This window comes from Pteropus vampyrus, unplaced genomic scaffold (genome assembly GCF_000151845.1).
Source record: "Pteropus vampyrus isolate Shadow unplaced genomic scaffold, Pvam_2.0 Scaffold144, whole genome shotgun sequence".
In the NCBI taxonomy this organism is placed as follows: Eukaryota; Metazoa; Chordata; class Mammalia; order Chiroptera; family Pteropodidae; genus Pteropus; species Pteropus vampyrus.
The window spans coordinates 3669807-3693250 of NW_011888925.1; the positions used below are offsets into that span (position 1 = coordinate 3669807).

General features: G+C 47.1%; 2 protein-coding genes and 1 pseudogene across 2 annotated transcripts; 1 reads left to right on the forward strand and 2 right to left on the reverse strand.

Annotated features, from left to right (window-relative positions):
- Positions 1-1176: 1176 nt before the first annotated feature.
- Positions 1177-5398, reverse strand: CCDC87 (coiled-coil domain containing 87). The gene has a single exon (XM_011368926.2). It carries the CDS (start codon positions 5352-5354, stop codon positions 2820-2822), a length of 2535 nt encoding a protein of 844 aa, XP_011367228.1. The 5' UTR covers positions 5355-5398; the 3' UTR covers positions 1177-2819.
- Positions 5399-5501: 103 nt separating this feature from the next.
- CCS (copper chaperone for superoxide dismutase) lies at positions 5502-16661 on the forward strand. The gene is made up of 8 exons (XM_011368927.2): positions 5502-5663; positions 6003-6075; positions 11101-11238; positions 11453-11630; positions 12203-12263; positions 15992-16069; positions 16141-16244; positions 16338-16661. The coding sequence occupies exons 1-8, from the start codon at positions 5625-5627 to the stop codon at positions 16489-16491; spliced, it is 825 nt and encodes a 274-aa protein (XP_011367229.1). The 5' UTR covers positions 5502-5624; the 3' UTR covers positions 16492-16661.
- On the reverse strand, positions 12736-12854 carry LOC111744981 (annotated as a pseudogene).
- Positions 16662-23444: the final 6783 nt, after the last annotated feature.

The window sequence follows — 23444 nt, forward strand, 5'->3', positions numbered from 1 at the left end:
CTTCCTGTCTTACTCTTCCTGAGTGTATTTGCTTTTTAAAGGGGCTGATGCTGCAGCACTTTGATTAGCAAACTACAGCCTACGGGCTAAATCTGGCCCGCTGCCTGTTTTGGAAATAAAGCTTTATTGGAACACAGCCCTGTCCATTGACTCAGGTGTTATCTATAATTGCTTTCATGTGACGAAAGCCAAGTCAAGCTTTGTCACATATCGCTCACAAAGACCCAAATATTATTCTACCTGGCTCTTCATAGAAAAAGTTTGCTGACTTCTGCTGTAGTGTCTCTCACCTAGGCTATGCGTAACTTCCGGAGAATACAGCGGTATGCCGGGAGAGAATAAATGCTAATACAGCGTATCTGTCCAGAGGGCTAGTTTAATTTAAAGATAAGTGATGTCAAGCATCATTTTCATATTAAAATAAATATGGACATATTATGGAGTAAAATGCAAATTTTGCATGAATTTCAAAAATAAAAGACTTTAAAGAAATCTCTCTCGTTCCTTTCAGACCAGCACTGCTTCCCTCTACTCCCTCTGCCCCCCAATCCCTCATACCTGAACAAGATGCTTGTTTATCTTCCTCCAATCTAAGAAGTACTTGAGTGGGAAAGTTTGAGGAATGCTGTTTTATACAAAAAACAAAACGAAGTGGAAATTTATGTGCCAGCCAATAGTAAGTGGAGATCTGAGGCTTTCACATTACCTACACTGGCAGGTGAGGCAGGCTGTGTCTAAGAGCTCTCTTACCGTATCTCACAGAATCAGTACACATATAGGGTTCTGGGTCAGAAAGTCTGGGGCTTGGGCCCTGGCTCTCCATTTTACTGCCTTTATGACCCTGGGTAAGTTACCTAACCTACCTGAGCCTTCATTTCCTCAGCTGTAAAATGGCAATTAAAATACGTACTTCACGGGTGGTTGTGAGGAGTCTAAGAAATCATGTGGAGAAAGTGTTTTGCACAAGGTAACTACTAACGTGTTGGCTAATTTCCTGAATATATAAAGAGCATTGAAAAATCAAGAAAACAAAATAGTCATAACCAATTGAAAAGTGGGCAAAGGGCATGGGCATTTTACAGAAAAAGAAATAAAAACAGCTTTTAAATGTATGAAAGATGCAACTTCACTCATAAAAGAGAACACAATTCAAATAAGATACCATTTTTCACCTACTAGATGGTAAAGATTTAAAAATTTGATAACATTCTATTGTTGAGAGTGGGGAAAGTATAGTCATACAATTTTGATGATAATGCAAATTGTTACAACCTTTGTGGAGGGTGATTAGTAATAGCTACCAAAATTACAAATGCTTATGCTTAAACATAATTCCATTTCCAGAAATTCAAACTACAGAAATAGTTGCAATCCTAAATAGATGAACGAAGATGTTTTTAGAGCATTGTTTTTGTTTCTAAGTGTCTGATAATAAGGGATTAAATAAAATAAAAATACAACGAAACTATATAGCTATCAAAAAGACTAAAGCAGCTCTATGTGTATTGATATGAGCTCAGGCATGAAAAAAGGAAAAAAACAGGGTACGGCATGCTACTATTGATGTGGCTATAAATATGCATAGATAATATGTACATATATGCTCATATGTGCATAGGCTATCTCTGAACTAGTTCATACAATGGCCTACGAGGCCTTACGTAATCTAACCTGCCCCTCGGTACCTTGTCATGACCCTTCTGACTCATCTCCTCCTCTTCCTTTGCTCCACCCACACTGGCCACCTTGCATTTCTGAGATACCTCAGGCTTCTACCTAAGGCTCTGCAGTGGCTGTCAGGACAGCTGTTGTCCCACATGGCCACAGAGCTCACTTCTTCCCCTCCTTCAAGCCTTGGTCAACTCTTACCTTCCCAGTGAGGCTTATACAGACCACCTTTGATCTCCTCTTACCCTATTCTTTTTTTTTCCCCACAGTACTTATCACTCTCTAATATTCAATGTTCTTAGACACTATGTTTATGGTTTATTGTCTGTTTCCTCCCAGTAGAAATAAACTCTACAAAGGGTAGGGGCCTTTGTTTTGTTCAGTGATGCAGACTGAGCATAAACCACCTAGTAGGTACTCAATTATTATTTCCTGAATAAGGAAATGGAAAGATACACAAGAAACTGGTAACAGTTGTTACCCCCGGGGAGGGGAACGGAGGTCCTGGAGGGAGGGATGGAAAGGACACTTACTTTTCAGTACGCACCCTTGTGTACTGTGAACCGTGTACTTGTAGTACCTGGTAAAAGTTTAATTAAAATATTTAACTCCACCCACGGTATGCTAGAACTGGAAGTGGTGACAACCTGGATCCAACCCCTTCATCTGACATGTGACAGGTGCCGAGCAGTTAAGTAACTTGCCCAAGGTTACAGAGCCAGGATTTAACCCCATATCTGCTAACTCCAGAGCCCTAGCTCTTAACCATTATGCCACTGAGCCTTTTGATTTGGGGCCCTGTTGGTCAATTTACTGTAGTGTGATAGAAATGCCAAGGTATTCCGAAGGTGATGGTTTGCCTCTGTCTGATGTTTTCCAGTACAATGAACTTCAAGGGATGGTCTCAGTTCTTTTGATATATGAGATATTGACTGTATTTTGCTTAGCTTGACATACATGAGAATGCTGGGTCTGGGGGTTGTTTAAGAGAATTTCGCTGTCAAAATAAAGTGTTGATCTCAGTCCCTTGATAGTTGAAAGCACAGTGTTCCTGAACCCTCAGATATTTCTTCTTCTAAAGCAGTCGAGAGGTCTGAACGAGCTGCTGGGTGTTGGGGAATTAGGGAGGGATGTGAAGGCACTTGGCCTGGTCAAAGAAGAATGGAGTTACTCTCAGGGTCTATTGCAGGTGAGCTGCTGAGCCTCCTGAACATGACAGACTGATAGGAAGCCTTCTGGGCCTGGACCAGGTGCCGCACCCGCCGCCGCTGCTGCAGCCAGTAGAGCATCTCCACTTTGTCGTGCTTCATTTTGTCCAGGTAGCGCCGCCCCTTGAAGGTCACTGGCTCATCAAAGATTAGCTCGATCTCCTCCAGGAGCGAAGCCAAAGGAGCCTCCAGTAGATTGAGCTTCCTATGCAGATGGCTGCGGATATGACTTTCCTCCAGGAAGCGATTCAGACCCATGCCCGTCTTTTGGAAGAAACGGTTGGGGTCAGAGGCCTGTCGCTCAAACCACTCCAGTTTCCCCAGCAACATCTCTCGAAGCTGAATGGGCTGCAGGGCCCGCTCCCAGGCACTCACCAGTGAAGGCAGCTGCCTCAGACGGGCATTGGAGCTGTACTTGATGGCTATGTCCAGCCGGTCCTTGTGGGGGACCTCAAGCATGGACCACAGCCGCTCCAGACGCTTCTGCAGGCTCTGGATTTTGTAGGGTTCTCCGAGGAGATTGATTCTCTTAGTTTCTTGCCTGTACCCCAGCACCGTGTTCCAATCCCATTCTCCTGGCACAAAGTCTGGCTCCTCATCTTTTAGCAATGGAGGAGGGTGCTGAATCTTTAGGGGCTCTTTGACAGGGGCAACGGTCTCCACAGGAACCTCCTCTTCATACATTTGGAAGATGACATGGAGGAAATCTGTCTCCTGGTTGGTGAGATACTTGAAATAGTCATCCGCAGACAAGGTGGTTTTCCACCAGTTCATCCACGAGGGCTTGTTTGCCTGCTTCTCCCAGGCTTTGCTTGCTTGGAGTGATGTGACGGACATCCTATCAGGATTGGGCTGTAAAATGTTTGCTCTCTGGGGATGAAGTCCAGCCAGCTTGGGGTTGATGACATATTGTTTCTCTTGACGTATAAAGGCTGAGGTCAGGAACATCGACCAGTCTTTACTGGCTGCAGGCTCAATCAGGGGTCCCTGCTCAAAAGAGAAGTGGTCAGTAGAGACACGGCTCATCAACTCCTTGTAGACCTCCCTGATGCTATTACCGACAAAGCGGTCAGTATCCATTTCCTCAATAAGTTTGGGATCCAGTTCGCCAGCCAGGTGGTTGTACAGGACTCCAGTCCCCTTGATGTGGAATGAATCCAAAAATTTTCTCTCAGAGATCTGTACACCAGCTGCCTGGACCACAGTCTGATTTAGCTTCAAAGTAACCGTCACTGGCTGTGGTTGAAGTGGAGGAGATTTGGGGCCCTGCTGCCTGGAGGCTTCTTCTTCATTCAACATTCGCTGCAGCTCTGCCATGCACTGTGCTGCAGCTGGGCGGTGGGTCATGGCCCCCAGGAGCAGGGCCAGACCTGAGTCTAGCGGTAAGGAGCGAGTCCACTCTAATTTCATGTTCTTCATCATTTGCTTCAGGTCCTCAGTCACCGGGTCCCCTGCCAGCTCTGGTTTGCTCTCTGTAACCAGGACCAGCGGGGTTAAGGGACGAGTTGGGAGTGGAGGAAGGCCCAATTCATCTGCTAGCTTCCAGCCCTCACGCAGAGAGGGCATGGACTGGCCCTTCTGGAGCTGGGAGTAGAGAGGCAAATGGGAGACGCGGGGAGATTCGCTAGTGGGAGCCACGGAGTACACAATCTGTGAGGAACTGAAGCCGCTCTCTCTCTTCTTTTGCGCGGAGGACGGCCAGCGGAGAGGCTTTCTCCTCTTCAGCTTGGGGATGGACTTCAATTCCTTCACTGGGTCTGATTCGGGCTCACTGAGAAACTCTGGTGCGCGGCTGAGTTGGATGAGGTAGCTCAGGTTGAGGTTGCAGCATGGCCCTTGGGTGACGCTGGTGCCTTGAGGCCATGGTTTGAAAGCCGCAGGGGGGCCGATGGGGCGCAGCTTGTATAAGCCGCCCTTGGCCTGCTCTACCTTCAGCAGGGCACGGAAGTCGGCGAGCAGGCTACGGTAGACATCAGGGCTGGTGAGGAAGACCGTGCAGTCCTTGGCGAGGCTGGCGGTCAACCGGGTGAGTGTGGCTGATTCGGTGAAGACCTCTGAGGTGGCGGACATGGTCTTCAGCAGGTGCAGGTAGCGTAAGAAGAGCTGCTCGCAGCTCAGCAGCACGTAGACCAGGAGCCGCTTCCGCAGCCTCTGGTTGTTCAAGTGGCTCAGACTAGGCTCGGGGGGCGGCTCCCGCCAGCTGCACTTTAGCTCGTCCAAGATGACCTTTGTGAAACGTTGTCGGCCCTCGGGAGGCATCCGCTCGGTCAGCCCGCTGCTGGCCAGCCGCTTGGCCACCCGGCGGCACAGTGATGCCACTGTCAGCCGCGAGACGGGCAGGGGCAGTAGCATCGGGACGTCCAGCGAGAGGCGCTTCTGAGACTCTGGGCGCGTCGGCTTGCGGGGAAAGAGCGACAGCGGACGCAGCAACTGGTGGTAAAACTGCTGGAGCTCGGATTCCTGTTTAAAAGGATCCATTTTAGCGCTGGCGGCGCAGGCCACAGATGCAGAGGCGACCAAGTGGTTACTAAGACAACCAGGGGGCCGGACGTCCGGAATGCGCCTGCGCGGCCCTCGCTCTCCGCCCAGTGGCCGTGAGGGGGGCGGGGGGCGGGGCCTTGCGTGCGCGCGCACCTGGAGGCGAGGCGAAGGCCGGCTTTCGAGGCTCCGCCTCTTCGCGACACTGTCCCAGGTTTGCGTTGCAGGTTTCTAGCAGTTCGGGTCCTTCCGCCAGTGACTGGGTCCGAGATGGCATCGGATTCGGGGGACCGTGGGACCGCCTGCACGGTGAGGGTCGAGGCCTCGTGTGGGATCCTCGCCGGGCAGAGAGCCCCGGCCCCTAGGGGTGATCGTTAACTCGCGAAGGGGGTGGGGGGGGCGGAGAATCAGGCACCAGGGGCGAGGCCTGGGGCTCCGGCGTGAAACAGGTGCCAGAGTAGCAGGGTCCTTGGCGTTAATGTATGCGGGTGTTGGTCCTGAAGTGATCTTGAGTGATAATGAAGAAGGCGCTTGAGGAGGGGTCACGTGGAGCGTTTCCCCAGGCCTTTGGGGTGGTCCTAGGAGGTTATGAAACTTACGTAAGAGGGGTCCCCAGATCTCATCGGCCGGTCACTGCCGCCCTTGCAGCTGGAGTTTGCAGTGCAGATGACCTGTCAGAGCTGCGTGGACGCGGTGCGCAAGTCCCTGCAAGGGGTGGCAGGTAAGAGCCGCATAAATTTTCAGCGGACAGTCTAAAGTCCTCTGGGAGAGGCGGGCAAATCTCGTAGACTAACCCTCGTCCCATTTTACAGATGCAGAAATTGAGACCCAGAGAGAGGAAGGAATATGCTCAGAATCACATAAAGACCCAGAGGCAGAGTTTGGAGTACAGGTCTCAAGCCTGCCCTGCCAGCAACTAACTGCCTGTTCTTCTAGTGTCTTAAACCTCAGATGCCTGGAGAGTGAGGAGCTAGGCTGAGTGTAGCCCCACCTACAGAGGGAGTTCCTTGGAAAATAGGCTGTTCTTGCTTGTTAAAACAGCATAATCTCTACAAAGCAAAAGGCAGCCCTGGCCATGTTCCATCCTAGGCAGCTCCTGATTCTCAAAATCCAGCTAACTAGCTGGTCTGGAGGTGACCTAGCACAATCGGAAAGATCTAAGAAGGCATAGCCACCAGCATGGCACTGGGAACTGCATTCCTTTGTGCTAGATGTGCGTTCATCCAGTCATGCAGCAGGTATGGACCAGATGCTGGGGGCTTTTTAGGGAGAAGGGTTCACAGGTGTTTCAGGTACAGTCCCTGCCTTAGGTAACGATGAGCATACAAGCATTGCTCGTGAACGACCAGTTCTGGGAGGAGCTGAGATGAAGCGGGGACAGTGATGACACTCAGTTCTGTATAGGACAGCAGTGTGTCACAGTTGTTAGGGATGTGTGCTTTAGAGTCAGACTGGATTCAAATCCCCTTTTGCCACTTAATGGCACTGAGGCCTCATGCATGTTACTTTTTGCGCCTCTTTCTTCAGTATTTAAATGGACGTGATAATGGAAGCTACTCCAGAAGATTGTGGTGCAGAGTAAATTAATTATCACTTTAGAAAAGTCTTTGGCATGTAATGAGAGCCCACTAAATCCTAGGAAGTATGAGAGGAGGAGCTTATAGGTGATAAACTGGCTGGACAGGGGTAATAGGGGACAGGTCTTGAAGCTGGGTTTGCTACGTGTTTCAGGGATGGTGAGTGAGGGTCTGCGGAGATTCATTTCACCGAAAGAAGCTTTCCAAGGATGTTGGGTTCTCCACTTCCTGGAAAATATTCTTGCTGGGACAGCAGACAGCTGGACTTTCTGTTGGACGCAGGGCAATTTTTAGTTCTCAGAAGGTTTCTTAGGCACAGGAAAAAAATGCTGGTGACGCCACATTTTTTGATCTGGGTAACTGGAGCCAGCTTGGCTTTTCCATGGGCTGAGCAGGGAAATTGTAGTTTCTCAGAATGTGGAGAGAGAGATTTGCCCTCTCCAGGAGGCTCTGGGGCCCTGGGGAAGAGCGCTCTGCTCCTTTTGTAGGTGTAAGTGGAAGGAGCTCCCAGCCCAAGGCTCACTTCCTTGAACTGTTATCACACATGCTGGGGTTCACTGTGGCCTTATCTTTTCTTCCTCACTGGGCCGTGAAGTAAACAAGGGCTGACCTGGCCACACTCTGTGGTTCACCAGCCAAACTGAACTGCTGCTTAGCTGGAGAGCCAGCCTCTTTTTGGTTCAGACTCAGGTCAGGAGTTCAGGAAGCACATAGTTACAAAGAACTTCCTACTTGGAGCCCTCTCATTCCAGGAGCAGAGAATCAGCAGATCAGGAACTCACCTGCACCGAAGCCAGTCTGTCATAAAGTCTTGTCTGCTGTATGTCTAAAACATACTCAGAATCCAGCTTCTCTACTTTGGCCTTCACACCAATCCAAAGCCACCTCACCTCTCCCTGACCCACACAAGATCCTTCTCTTTGAGCTCCCTGTTGCCTCTGGTGCCCCCTCTAATAGCTTTTCCACGTAAAAGCCAGAGTGATTTGTAAAGTCACACATCAGATAATGTGGCTGCCCCGTTTTAAAATCCTCTAGATGCAATGTTTAAGAGCTTCCCGTGGACCAGGCGCTGTTCCAATTGCTAAATATGAAATAACTCATTTAGACCTCAAATAACCTTCTGAAGTAGGTAGTATTACTCTCTCCATTTGCAGATGAAGAAACTGAATAGAAAACTCAACAGAAAGGTTGAGTAACTTGTGTAAGGCCGCACAGCTAGTATGTGGCAGACCTAGGATTTCAACTCGTGAGCCCACACTCTGCACCACTGTCCACTATAGCTTCCCCAAAAGACCACCCGTTGCATTAAAATTAAAATCCACATTCTCGCTTGTTGCCGACAAGGCTTTATTTGATCGGTCTCCACTTATAGCTCCATATCTTACTATTCTCTTTACTCCCAGGTTCAGCCACATTTGCCTTTGCTAAAATGTGCCGATGTTGTTCCTGCCTCAGGATCTTTGCCCATGCTGTTCCCTCTGCTGGAATGCCCTTCCCTGGCTACATTCAGGCCTTCGCTTAAAGGCTCAGAGAGCCTTTGACCAGCCTATCTAAGTGGCTCACCCCCAAGTTGTTCCCTAATACCCATTTCATTGGTCACACTTTTCACTGAGTCTCATGCGCATCTTTGATATCCGTATTCCTGCCCTGGAGTGTGTGCTGCTGTGTTGGGCAGAGACATCACCAGACTTGTTCCCAGCTCTATCCCCACTGCTTGGAACATGGCGCATGATAGGTGCTTCCTGGACTTTGGTTAAATAGATGAACAGGCGAGTGAGTAAATGAAACCTCTTTTACTGCATCCTTATCTGAGCCCTCAGAGCCTTAGACAATCAGTCCCTTGGGGCCCAAGCCTGCTTCCTTGGGACAAGGGGACCAAGCATCAGCTTTGGGGTTGGACAGACTACCTTCCAAGCTTTGTGACCTCAAGCTAGTTGCATAAGCCTCTAGTGTCATTTCCTCACCTGCCAGATGACAGTGTCACTGTCCTGATGTGTGTAAAGCAGAGCACACAGCTCTTGGCATGCCCTGCAGGCTCAGGCCACAAGAGTTCCCTGCCATCCTGTCCACACCCCACTTTGCATCAAAAGGCACCTCTAGGTGGACCTGGAACTCCAAGGTTACACAGGCTGTTGGGCGGCCCAGGATGAGATGTTGCGTGAAATGAGGGACAGTTTAGTTATTTGGAGGGTTTTCTTCTCACATAATTGCCCCATACTTGCAGGGGAAGACATATACCCAACTGATCCCTTACACATTCTGCCCGTCCCCCAGCAGTGTCATGGATGCTGTAGGGGATCTGAAGAAGCAAGCCAATGAGACCTTTTGTAACCACAGGCTGCGTACTCCCGTCCCTCAGGTGCTGGCTTCTCTCAGTAGCATCTCCGTTTTGCCTCCTTTGAGCAGGAAGGAGTGTGACAGCTGAGGTACCTGGTCTGTACCCTGGGAGTTATTCCCTTCTCTGCCTGATGGTTAATGCAGGCATAGTCTGAGTTCTTCCACAGCCTACAAGCTCTCTGAGGACTAGGCCCAGGGCTTTCCCTGACCTGGCTTCCTCCGTGCCAAACACGCACTTGTTGAAAGACTACAGAGGAGAGAAGCCAGAGATGCAGGGAATGCCAGGGGTCAGTGTCGCCATCCTGAAACGCCTCATTTAACCTGCATCTCCTGGGTCACCCATGGCTCCCCCGGGCTTCACCCTGCAGAGCAGCAAATACGCGGAGAGCAAAGCAGAATGGTTGTAAGCCCTGCAGGTGAGAACAGCATTTAGGGTTCCCCACCCACCCCCTGTGTGCTGGCTGAGGATTTAAGAGTTCTCTTAAAAGACTTGGGAGCCCCTAATAGCCAAATGAAAGAGAAGTCCCTTCTCTTTCTTCTTTGAGTTGGCTCAGTGTTCCTCAGAGCTAAGCATGTGGCACAATCATCCCACAGGCTGTGTACACACAGGGGTGACTTTGGGGATTTGCGGGGCACTGGGACACACTGACTTTTGAACCTGACCCTGTGGACTGCCCAGAGCTTCTGTCCTCATAGAGGATTGTAATCGGTGCAGCGCACGTTACGTTGGGGAGTGGGAGCTGCGAGGAGGGCAGAGGAGGGGGTCCCAACCCAGCCCAGAGGCTGGGGGCTGCCTCTCAGGGTGAGCAGCATCCAGATGAAGTGCTTGGGCTCCGGAGCTAGGCTGCCTGGGACGAATTCCAGTCCTGCAGGTTACTACAATTGACTTTGTGCAAGTTTCTTAATTTCTCTGTGCCTCAGTTTCCTCATCTGTAATATTGGGAATAAGAGTACACATCCCACAAGGTTACTTGAACATGAAATGAGTTACTTACTACAGGTAAAGTACGAAAAAGCCCTCAGGGCTTGCTCAGTAAATGTTAGCTCTCGTGAAGATGGTGATAGCCGCCTTTCTTATGTGTAAACCAGCTTTATTGAGTATAATTCATATGTCATGAAGTTCACCCATTTCAAGTATGCAATTCAGTGGTTTTTAATACATTCACAGAGTTGTATAACCATCACCACTATCAATTTTATATTTCTTCACTTCATGAAGAAACTGTATCCTTTAGCTAGAAATTATATCCTCCTATTCTCATACTCCCTGATGTACTTTGTGTCTCTATAATAGAGTTACCTATTCTGGACATTTCATCCAGAATGACATCTAATATGTGGTCTTTTAGGACTGGCTTTCCTGTAACATAATGTTTTCAAGCTTCGTTTTTTAGCATGTCACCCTGCTTCAGTTCTTTTTGTGGCTGAATAGTATTTCATTGTGTGGAGATACCACATTTATCCATTCTTTGGTAGATGGGCCTTTGAGTTGTTTTCACCTTTGGACTGTCATGAATAATGTGTTTATTGAGAGCCCACTTTTATAAAACTATTTTTAAAAGAATGATCTATGTTTCAAAAATTATAAATAGTGCCTGGCACATAATAAGGACTCACTATAATCCTGGGAGTGAGGTGGCATTATCTCCACTTTTTAAAGAAACGGACTCAGGTTAAGGGCCTCACACAGCTAGAAAGCAGCTTCTGAACCTGCCTCCAGCCATGAGAAGGTTGATGAAGATGGAGATTAGGAGACGCCCTGTTTCTCTCTTCCCTGTTCCCAGCATAGGGCGCCTGCCCTCTGCTGCCCTCTGCCCGCTCTCTCCTCCCAGGTATCCACGGTGTGGAGGTGCAGTTGGAGAACCAGATGGTCCTGCTGCAGACCACCCTGCCCAGCCAGGAAGTGCAGGCCCTCCTGGAAGGCACTGGGCGGCAGGCGGTGCTCAAGGGCATGGGCAGTGACTTACTGCGTGAGTAACCACTGTGGCCTTGTCTTTGCCTCTCTGGGAGGGAGGTGGCCTGGGGCTGGTACAAATCTAACCTAGGATTTGGGGGCTTTGGGTTGGAGAGGCTTTGGGGAAGGCATAAAAGTTACGTGGGGCTCTCTCTATGCCCGCCCCCAGCTTATGAAGGGGTGGGGCTGGGTGAGGTAGCGAGCCAACTTGGATGTCTAATACATTGCAGAGAATCTGGGGGCAGCAGTGGCCATTCTGGGGGGACCTGGCCCTGTGCAGGGGGTGGTACGCTTCCTACAGCTAGCCCCTGAGCGCTGCCTCATCGAGGGGACCATTGATGGCCTGGAGCCTGGGCTGCACGGACTACATGTCCACCAGTTTGGGGACCTCACGAAGAACTGCAACAGGTAAGTCGTCTGTAACCTCCCTTGTAGAATCCTTATTCTCCCAGTCGTGCACCTACTATGTGCAGGGGGCTGTATTGAATCCTTTACACACACTGTGATACTTGTTACTCACAAGTACCCTGTGAGGCATATGCACATAGGCCCTGTGTACAGATGAGGCAACTGAGGCTCGAAGAAGCTAAATGACTTGTCAAAGGCCCCAAAGAATGTAAACAGTAAAGTGGGGATTTGAACCAAAATCTGACCTGGATGCTCCTGCTCTTAGCCACCTTTACTGCCTCCGAGATGGAAGGTAACACCCGGACATGAGAAGGGCAGGTCCCTGTGTCGTGGTGTTTGTCATGCTGTGGTACAATTAGTCGTTGACTCAGCTGTGTCTCCCCTGCAAGCTTATTGAGGGCAGGACCCATGTTCGATTCTTCTTGGTACCCTCAGACCAAAGCCTATCATAGAGAGGGCCTGTTTGTTGAATGAATGAATGAATGAATCAGTGAATGAAACAAATGTAGGGTATGGGTCACTTGGCCTATGAATTGCTGTTTTGCTGCCCACCTGCTGCCTTGTCTTCTTAGCTGTGGGGACCACTTTAACCCTGATGGAACGTCTCATGGGGGCCCGCAGGATGCTCACCGGGTGAGTGCTCGTCTGGGCGAGGCTTGGGCTGAGGGAGCCCAAGATCTCAGAGGCAGAGCAGGCAGCTCTTGGCACCTTTGGGCGAGATTCCTTTTTGGTGGGGTCTTTTCCCTTCACTTCCTTTTGTTCCCTTTAGAAGCATTTATTGACACTTCCTGTGTTCAAGGTCTGCTCCCTAGGCACTCCCAGTCCTGTGGGGTTGGAGGGGCACGGGCAGCATGTTGAAGTTGAAGGTTTTCCCTGAACTAAACAGCCATTCCCGACGCTCCAACTCCTGGTCCTGGAGTTTCCTTCTCTCCCTCCCTTCCTCCCTCCCTCCCTCCTTTCCTTTCCTTCCTTTCTTCCTTCCTTCCTCTTTCTCTCTCTCTTTCTTTCTTTTTTTTTTTTTATAGGCAAGGCAACCCTTGGTTGACCTCACAGATTGCAAGGACCTTGTCAGCTTACAATCTCTTATTTTTTATTTTTTATTTTACGCCTACAGCACCTGGTCTTCTTAGGTAGTTTCCCATCCAAGTACTAACCAGGCCCGACCCTGCTTAGCTTCCAAGATCAGACGGGATCCGGCATGTTCAGGGTGGCATGGCCGTAGACTGGAGTTTCATTTTTCACCAGAGAAGTGCTTTCCCCATCAGCAGCGAAGTCACATGCTGCCTTAATGATTTTTGCCTAACCTGAGTACTGCTTGTTCTGTTACTCAATGTTTTGGTTTAAATTGACTCATTTTTTCCTTAGGTAAATTTAGTTATTTTTAGTATTTTAACCTGTCACAGAAAGTTTCACACAGATTCCAAAGTAAAGAAACTACTGTCCCGAACCCCCGGGTCCCTGTTACCGAGTTTCAAGTCACCACCTCATGGCTGGGCCTGTTTTGTCTACACCCCAGACCTTGTCCACCATTATTTTGAAGCAAATCAAGTCATTATTTTATGTAGTAAAGATAGATTTATTTTTAACAAGAAACTTGATATTGCCACAGAGAATGGCGAACCAGTACTTCTAGCCGTAATGGGAGGATCTCTGTAGAAATAAATCAGTGCAGGCCTACAAGTGTTCTCGGAGTCCTGCTGGGGATTGAGGTCCCCTTTGTCTTTTGTTAAAGTGATTAGCGAATGTTAGACAGAGCCGTGTCAAAGACCTGTTACCAGCAAACTAAAACTTTGTCCCAGATGTCAAGCCAAAGAGGACTGCCTCCTCTTCTGGGGATTTGATGTTTCCTAGTGGACACACACCTAAGACCATCTTCCACTTCCGGTGGTATGTGCTCCCCCCACACGGGGATTTGGTACCAGGAAGGTTCTGGGGCCTGGTCCTAAGAACCGGTGACTCCTCTTTATGCCCTCCCAGGACTCAGGCTTCCTTGCTTTTTATTTTCTATCTTGATGAAAATTTGCAGGCTTCTGACACAAGACAAGTGAAAACATGGTATGTGTTTCTTAATTCATGTAACTGAGTTTTTGTACTTTTCACAGCTCTGTCACATTTTTCATGGTCAAAAGTTTTTATTCCAACCCCTGCTCCCCCCAAAGTTGGAGAAGCCTTTCTGTCAGGTCCATTGTACAGTCCCATGCTTGCGTTTAGTGTATTAGTTATCTATTGCTGTGAATCCAATTACTCCACTCTTAGGGGTTAAAGCACCAAGCACTTATCAACTCATAGCTTCTCTGGGTGCAGTTTAGTGAGGATTGGAGCGTCTGGCTCTGGGTCTCTCACAGCCTTCAGCCAAGATGTTGGCTGGGGCTGTAGGATTGCCAGGCTCAAGGTGGGGACGGTCTGCTACCATGCTCGCTCACGCTGCTATTGGCAGGCCTCGAGGCTTCCCTGGCTCTTGGCCAGATGTCAATCCTTGGCCACGCGGGCCTCTCCCTAGGGCAGCTCACAACGCAGCAGCTGGCTTCCTTCAGCAAGTGAATGAGAGAGCAAGGGAGGACATCCAAGACCAAAGCCACACTCTTTTGTAACCTAATCTTGAGAGTGACACTGAGTCCAGTCCGCGCTCAGCGGGAAGCATACAAGTATATGAATACAAGGAAGTGCTGCTTAAGCCTGTCTTCCTCACAGAGCCTTGAAAGGTGCTGAGCCAGAATTAAGCAGGTGAAGAGTTGGAGGGCTGGTAGTGGCAGGCTTAGCAGAGACCTGGAGGCATGAACCAGCAAGGAGCATCTGGGAACTGCAGACTATGTTGCTTATGAAGCGGAGGTTTCTGAAGGACAAGAGATGACCTATGCCCTGGGCCAAGGCCCCTCTCAGGGCCAGGAATCAGAAGGGGCTGGAGTCAGCTGGAGTCCGGTGTAGAGGGAAGAAGACTTGAGCAAGAGCTGTATGGCCAAGGCTGCCATGATGACTGGCAGGTTCTTTTTAGATTTCAACATCTGGTTTTGGACAGATGTGTGAGAATTTACATCCAAGCCTGGTTGTCCCTTTGCATGTCTTCGAACTGGTCTCAGCTTTCTTCCCTTCTCTCGTTGTCCCCCTCCAGTTCTTTCTCTTCATGTACCGTACTAGAGGGATCGCTGCAAAACATTGGGTCACCATGTCATACCCCTCCCTGAAACGCTTCTTGGCTCCCCTGCGCCGAGGGTACCAGGCTCTGCCCAATTGCTTGGTGTGACATTCAAGGCCATCCGGCCCAGTTCTATCCACCCATGTGGAGGGGAGGGACTGGGAAGGCTGCCTCACCTGACCCTTTGCTGCACTGCCCACTGCTGCTCCCTCAGCCCAGTCCTGAAAACACTCCCCAAGGCTCAGTGTCCTCGCCTCCCCCTCCTCGATCTTTCTACCATAAAAGCCCCCAATACAGGGCATAACAAAAAGTACCAGATGTAAGCAGCAGATGTCTCTCTGAGAAAACAAGATAAAAGAGAAATGGCTCTTCTTGCTGCTCGTCAGACCCATCATATAGTGACATGCTTTGTGACCATACTTTTCAGCAAGGCCTTACGTACCACCCACAGTGGTATAGGTACTTGTTTCTGCCCAAGGTGTCAAGTTGGAGACAATTTATTTACACAGATGCGAGTCTCTGTGACTCACCAGTAAGGTCTACTACACACTCAGTGTTGTACTAAATAATCACTGTCTGTTCCACATCGGGCTCCCACCGAGCTGCGACCCCTTGAGGGTGGTGACCACGTATGCACCCACATGCCTGGCAGAGGGTGCCTGATGTAGGAGCTGCTCTGTAGATGTGTTATGGCATTTTTATTACCTTCAAGGGAGAAGGTGGCAGAGCCGGCTTCTGGAGGGACACAATAGGCCCTTTGCCCCTTGACTTTCTTCTCTCTGCTTCCGGAGGCCGGAAGTCAGGAAAGGATGCTGGTCTGATGGTCAAGAAGCCAAGCTTGTCCATCTTAAGCCCAGGAGAATCACAGACTGTGGAGGCCTCACAGAGTCAGCAGGAGGCTAGAGAACCGGACTTGGAGAGAAGCAGGAACTGGGCTGGCTTCTGAGACTGGGGTGCAAGGCTGGGCGATGGCCTCGTAGGAGAAACAGTCTTGACTTCCTAGGAACGGAGTCACTGGCTGTTTTCAGTGGACTGTCATTCTGCCCAGCGTTTCAGATCCGGGGGCCAGCATCCAGTTGCCTTCCTTATGTCCTGGGCTATCCCTTCACCCTACCTGACGATACCCACAGGGGGACACTGGTACTTTTGGGAAGGGGAATCCGATACTGAAAAGCCAGAAGGTAGCAGCCGTGCCCCACGTGCTCCTCCTCCCTGGCTCTCATTGCAGCACCGGGGAGACCTGGGGAACGTCCGTGCGGATGCTGACGGCCGAGCCAACTTCAGGATAGAGGACGAGCAGCTAAAGGTAGGGTGGAAAAGAAAGTGGGGACCTTTCCTCACAGGTCCACTGTCTAAGGCTGTTGTCTCCCCTCAAAGATATGGGATGTGATTGGTCGAAGCCTGGTCATCGATGAGGGAGAAGACGACCTGGGCCGGGGTGGCCATCCCTTATCCAAGATCACAGGGAACTCAGGAAAGAGGTAGGTAATGCCACCCCCAGCGGGAGGCCGTGCGTGCGGAGACCTGGAGGGACCCGGACAAGTACCCACCCTTGACCACACATCCTTCTGCAGTTTGGCCTGTGGCATCATCGCACGCTCCGCTGGCCTCTTCCAGAACTCCAAGCAGATCTGCTCCTGCGACGGCCTCACCATCTGGGAGGAGCGAGGCCGGCCCATTGCTGGCGAGGGGCGAAAGGAGCCGGCCCAGCCCCCTGCCCACCTATGAGTGTGGCCTCAGCCTCGGGTCTCTTACTGCTCCCAGTGAAAGTGTGCCGTCCACTTCTGGGGGTGAGGAGAGGGAGGCCCCTGTCCGGTCCGAGGAGAACTAGGATACAGGGTGTGCAGGGGTGGCTGTGATGCTCCCTTGACCAATTAAAGTTTTATTTTCATATGGAACTTTGTGTTTTGTCTGTGCCTCTATGGCCCTTAAATGAGCTCGGCGAACACAGTCCCTCTGCCTCTGCCCTCCCCTTCAAGGGCCAGCTCTTGGCTTTGGAGCCAAACAAAACTGAATTCAAATCCACCCACCTCCTCAGGCTGTATCTTCCTCCTTGAGGTCACAATGAAGGGCCATAGCAGTCATATTTCTCTTTGTGGCCTGTCCCCCGCCCCTCACCGTAGCCAGTTAGAACCAAGATGAACACCTGACTCATGCAGGGCCTTGCCTTCCCTGAGAAAGCCGAGCAGATGCAGCTTCAGTTTCTCCCTGTGGCTGCATCTGCCACATGGGGCTATGGGGGCTGCAGGCAGCCTCTTCTCCCTGCCTTATCAACTTAAATGAGTATTCACATCTGCCGAGGAGGATGAATGAGGTGGATGCACAAGGAGAACCTAAGAGTTGCTGGACAATGCCAGACGTACAAGCGTCCCCCCAACTCTAGGCCTTTCTTGAGGCCAGCTATCTCCTGACCTGTGGTTCAAGAGACACTCCTGTATCCTCCCAGTGCACCCCTCCCCCTTTTTAAAAATTAATCTGGCTTGAGTTGATTTCTTTACTCACAAGTAAAAGACTTCTCATTAATAAGCGAAGTGCTTGGCACAGGGCCTGGCACATGGCAAGTCAAGGGAGCAGTGGCTGTGATTCTGAGGCCAAACGGGGTCCTGGAGGTAGCCCCAGCCTGACTGCCCTCTCAGAGATAGCTGACATCCACAGACTAGTGTCAGGCTTGCTTATGACAAAGCTGCTTTAATGACACAGCGAACTGTTGGAGTTCAAACTTTGCCCCCTACGCTGCCTACTTGAATCTTGTGGGTGGTTTTATAGTTAGTTGGCCTTGGCTTAGATGCACCTGGCTCTGTTCCCATTCTCCAGGCCCTGCCTGGTTCCCCCTGAAGGCTGCTGGCTGTACCTCTAGCCCCAGCCCTTGGACGCTGCTTTTTTTGCCAAGCCTATGCTGGTTGCTTCCCAGCTCCCCTTGGTTCCTGGGAAACCAAATCTTTCTAAGCCTGGGGCCCATGCGTCTTTCCCCATAGCCCAATCATTGTAGACACTCCTCTTAGACTCTGCCTACAGCCAACCCCCGACCTGCTCTCACCTTCCTTGTGGAATTATAGCTGGATTTAACCCTTTTATGTCTAAACTGTTCACTATTCCCTACCGATCTGTTTCAACTCTTAAGGAATCAACATCCCCATTAGTTTTCTCTTTCTGAACTCTTAGCCGTGTGGTGTTCAAACTCTGTTTTTAATCGCAAAATACTGTTCAAACATTTTGAAGCCCCATCTTTAAAGCAGTAGTGGAACTGCAGCCAAGGATGCTTAGCCCTGATAGTGATTATTAAGTGCCAGGCTCTGTTGTAAGCACTTCACATGCTGTAATTCATTTAATCCCCATGACAGAACTACAAGGTGGATTCTGTTATCATCTCATGTTACAGATGAGGAAACTGAAGCACAGAGTGGTTATGTAACTTGCTCAAGGTCACACAGCTAGTAACATGACCGGATCTAGCTAGATTCAGATGCAGGCGGTATGGCTTCAAGTCTATGCTCTTAACTAGTCTCAGCTTTCAAAAAATAGTTAGCTCACGGCCCGGCATCTTCTGAGAGAGGTGTGTCTGCCTGCTGCTTCCTGTCCTGCTGTAGTAGAGATCAGGACCATCCTCCAGTTCCCCAACACTTCCCTCTAAATATATGTCACCCACTTCCAAAAAGGACCTACGTTATCTTAGCCGGAGATAGATTATACCTGAAAACACTGGGAGAGAGAAGCACCGTAACAGCTCAGCTTTAAGGCAAAGAGGAAAGTGCTGTGGGCTCCCTGGGTCTCATTGCCCAATAATAACGCTACCAATTTCAGCAGGAAAGAATCTGTCACCATGTTTATGATGCACTTTAGTGGCTTCGGTGCACTGAAAAAATTATTAACAATTAGGTGTTTGTTTGTTTGTTTGTTTGTTTTTTTATTTACTATGATAGGCTGAAAATGGCCCCCAAGTTATCAGTTCCTAATCCCTGGAAGATGTCAATGTTACCTTATTTGGAAAAAGGGTCTTTGCAGATGTGATTAAGTTAACAATTTTGAGATGAGATTATCCTGGATTATCTGGGTACAAAATGCAAGCATATGTATCCTAATGAGGCAGAAAGAGTTTTGACAGATATACAGAGAACGCAATGGGAAGATGGCAGAGAGAGAGTTGATGGTTCTGACCTTGAAGATTGGAGTAATGCAGCCACCAGAAAACAGCTGGAAGATGAGAGGAATAGATTCTCTGGAGAGAGCAAGGCCCTGTTGGCACCTTGATTTCAGCCCAGTGCTACTAATTTTGGACTCTTGGCCTTCAGAACTGTGGGAGAATAAATTTGTTACTTTAAGCCAATAGGTTTACGGTAATTTATTTAAACAGCCACAAGAAACATATAATAATGATTCAATTTGATGAGATGAATACATTTAAAACCTAGTTTTCCTTAGGCTTTCAAATTCAGATTACACATTTTATTGTTCTATTTATAAATCTAGCAAAATAAGAACTATTATCTTTATCTTTTCTTTGATAACTCAGGTTGGATATATCAGACTCCTCTAAATAATCATACCCATTTGCAACTTAAGTTCTCTCAATCTTCTAAAAGTATTTTTGTATATGTAATACATTTAATTTTCTTAAATACCACAGATGTCTGGCTTAAATGTAAACTTCCCAACCTACTTCCTGGTAAATCTTAAATGTATCAATACAGAGAAACTATTGTACTACCATTAACAATCTTTAAAAAATATACATATTTTTAGCTAAAAATCACAATCCTAAAATCAAAGTTTAAAAACGTTTTATTTTGAAATTATTTTAGATTAACGAAAAACTTGCAATGCAGATGAATCTTGAAAACATTATGTTAAGTGAAAGAAGCCAGAACACCAGAGTCATATATGTGTATGATTTCATTTATATGAAATGTCTTAAATGGGCTTGCAGCTACATCGTTCCAATCTTCAGGGCCAACATCTTCAGATCTCTCCGGGCTCTGTCTTCCCATCGTCTTCTCTGTTTATCTGTGTCGAATCTCCCTTTGTCCCCCTCTCATGAGGATACACATGCTTGCATTTGAGCCTACTTGAATAATCTGGGATAATCTCATCTCAAAATCCTTAACTTAATCACATTTGCAAAGATACTTTTTCCAAATAAGGTAATATTTTCAGGTTCCAAGATTAGGACCTGATATTTTTGGCCTATTACAGTGACCTAGTAAACCAAAGAACTTTTGTTAATATAATTAACCAAGGCAAAGGTCTTAAAAGTAAATTTAATTGAGCTCTGTTCTCTAGTTTACAAGACAATTTCTAAGGTTTCCTTCCATTCTTTGTAAAGAGATAAGGACTTTTCCTATCAGATTGCTTTATTACAGAAATACAAAGTTAACTCAAAGTTACCCAAAGTTAAGTTTACTCCGAGTTTTACAAAATTTGGTTTAGATCAGTGGTTCTCCATGGGGGTGCTGCTGTCCCTTAGGGCACTTATGGGGGTTTGCGAGGGAGATTTTTCTTGTTGTGACATTGCTGGGTGGGGAGGTGCTCTTGGCATTTATTGGGGGAAGGCTAGGGATCCTTGCCAGCCTGCAACGTGCAGGATAGTCCAGCTCGATAAAGAACTGTCCTATTTTCTGCATAACTCTCAAATATCCCATCAGGGATCTTTGTATTTGAAAACGTTTATAATTAGAACCTAATTTTATTTACAAACCACAAAGCATTTCTGGTACAGTTTTAATGGACACTCAATTTTCCTGTTGTTTTGTCTGGAACATTACTGAGGGTCATTCCCCATTTTGGAGAATGGTATTGCCCGTGGTAACGGCAGTTGCACTATTTGAGTTGCCAATGCAGGGCCTGCGTAACAGTCTGCATTTGACCAGACGCATAGCTCATTATGGATATTTCACATGATATATATTATTTTATTAGAAACGTCTTTCCTCTTGGTTCTTTTTTTTTGTTTTAATTACAGTTAAGGCCATTTGGCACAGCCATGATGGGCTAGTTACACCTCTCGGGTACCACATGGGGAAAGGGGAGGCATCAGGGAAAGTCTAGCATTGTTACCAGAGAAATAGACCCAATTGTGGGTATGACGTAGGTGAAAAACTGCGAGAGACGCTTTTTGTCTTCAAACACATACAGGACATTATTAATTCTAATTGAATGTTGTTTCAGAAACTGGAAGAATGCCTGACAGATAGTAGGTGCTTAATAAAATTCTAGTTGGGATCCCATAGGTTCTTTTTATTTGACTTATAATAGAATTCTGTAGCAAACTTTTCTAACAGCATCATTTATCAAGATTCTTACTATGTACCTTAGAGGGTGCTAAACACTTTATTGTACCTTGTTTAATGCTCACATTGACCTTGTGGTTCATAGGTACTTACAAAGAGAAACTAAAACTTTTGTTTGCACAAATGCCTGTATGCGAGCTTTAGTCATAATTGCCAAAAATTGGAAATAATCAGATGTCCTTCAACTGGAGAATGGAAAAACAAATGGTGATACAATGTAAATCATTGATGAAAAGGAACTAACTACTGATACAGGCCAGGACATTGATGACTATCAGATTCATTATGCTAGTGAAAGAAGCTAGACTCAAAAAGCTATATAATGTATGACTCTATTTATACAACATTTTGGAAAAGACAAAACTATAAAAGAAAACAGATCACTGTTTGCCAGAGACCAGGGTGGCGAGGTTGGGGGAAGTTGACTACAAAGGAACAGCATAAGAAAACTTTTCATGGTGATGGCACTGTATCTTGATTGTGGTGATAGCTATGTGACTGTGTTTGTCAAAACCGAAAGAACGGTACACAAAAAAGAGTGAGCGTCATATGTAAATTACACTTTAAAAAACAAAATCCAGCAATTTCACTTCTGACTATATACCTAAAAGAAGTGAAAGCAGGGACTCAAATGGATACTCGTATACCCATATTCAGAGCTCAAAGGTGGAAGCAACCCGAATGTCCATTGTCAGATGAATGGATAAACAAAATGTAGTATATGCATACAATGGAATATTATTTAGCCTTAAAAAGGAAGGAAATGCTGACACATGCTCCAACATGGATAGACCTTGAAGACATTATGCTAAGTCAATCACAAAAGAACAAATATTTGTATGATTCCACTTACATGAGGAATCTAGAGTAGTCAAAATTCAGACAGACAGAAAGGAAAATGGTGGTTGCCAGGGGCTGAGGGGAGGAGGGAATGGGGAGTTAATGTTTAATAGGTACAGATTTTCAGTTGGGGGAAGATGAGAAAGTTCTGGAGATACAGTGTGGTGGTGGTTGCACAAAAACATGAATGTACTTTATGCCACAGAACTCTCCCCTTAAAAATGGTTAAAATGGTAAGTTTTATCTTATGTATATTTTATTTTTTGTTATGTATATTTTACAATGATAAAAAAAAATCTCGTAGGAAGGTGGGTTATTTTACAAGTGAAGGAGGTAATGTTCATACACATGAAGACTCTTGCTGACGTTCACATCGTTGAGAATCACGATTTGAACATGGCTGTAACTCCTTGACCTGGGGTAATGGAAAGATCTCCTACTCAGCTCCACTTTTACACCAGCTTGATAGTGGGAAACTCCTTTCCTGTCTCCAGCTCTGAATGGATCTTTCACCTGTAAAGTGATTGGGCCGGCCTGGCCTGGCCTGGCTCATCTCTACGAATCCTTTGCAGCTTTGTTACTATTTGTTGATGGATAGTTTGAGCTAGATCTTCCTGCCCACCCTCATTCTCCACACTTGGGGCTATTTTTAAAAATCAGATGCATCCTAAACATTGCAGTTCTGCTTTTCTAAAGGAGGTCCCTTCAGGATCAGAAAGCCATTTCAAGAGGAAGGCTAAACCTACACTAGCCAATATGGCAGCCACTGGCCACATGTGGCTACTGAATACTTAAAAAGTATGTAGTTCAGATTGAGATGTGCTATAAAAGTACAATATACAGAGAATTTCGAAGACTTAGAACAAGGAAAAGAATATAAACTATCGAATTAATAATTTTAATATCGATCACATGAAACGAGTTTTTAGATATACTGAGTTAAATAAATGTTATTAAAATTAATTTTACCTTTTCATTTTTTAAAGTGGATACCAGAAAAATTAAAGAACATATGGGTTTCACATCGTATTTCTGTTGCGCAGTGCTCTGACTCTAAACCCTACCAGCATTATTGGGACAAACATGGAACTGCCCCCATGATACCTTTAAAATCGCTGTTCTCGCTGGGTGGCTAAGGGCTTGCTGATACCCACGGTGGGAATACTATGAGCAGTTTTGATCGTGAAGATATCAGAGTGGTACCAAAGCGGTGCCCCTTTTCCTCCTTGAAACGTATTTTATTTTTTTAGTTATAAAAAATTAGTGTTTTTTTCCCCTACAGTTTAGAAAGATGTAACATAATACAATCACATTGTGGTTTTTCCTTCTTAAATTATGGTTATCCTTCTATATTAATAAATTCTGAACTACTTTTAATAGCAATATAATGTTCCATCATAAAGCAATACCTAATTCCCTTATTTATGGACATTCATGTTACTTCCACTGCTTGCTACTACAAACAATGCTACTATAAATAAATTTATACCAACATCCTTATTGATGAGTTTTCTGAATGCTAGTTTTCCAGTAAGATTACTATATCAAAGACTCACC

Excerpts from the sequence above, each read along its gene's own strand:
- CCDC87 (XM_011368926.2), bottom strand. The coding sequence starts at position 5,354 with ATGGATCCTTTTAAACAGGAATCCGAGCTCCAGCAGTTTTACCACCAG.
- CCS (XM_011368927.2), top strand. The coding sequence starts at position 5,625 with ATGGCATCGGATTCGGGGGACCGTGGGACCGCCTGCACG. Across the intron at positions 16,070-16,140 it reads TAGAGGACGAGCAGCTAAAG|ATATGGGATGTGATTGGTCG; the intron begins GTAGGGTGGAAA and ends CTCCCCTCAAAG. Across the intron at positions 16,245-16,337 it reads ACAGGGAACTCAGGAAAGAG|TTTGGCCTGTGGCATCATCG; the intron begins GTAGGTAATGCC and ends ATCCTTCTGCAG.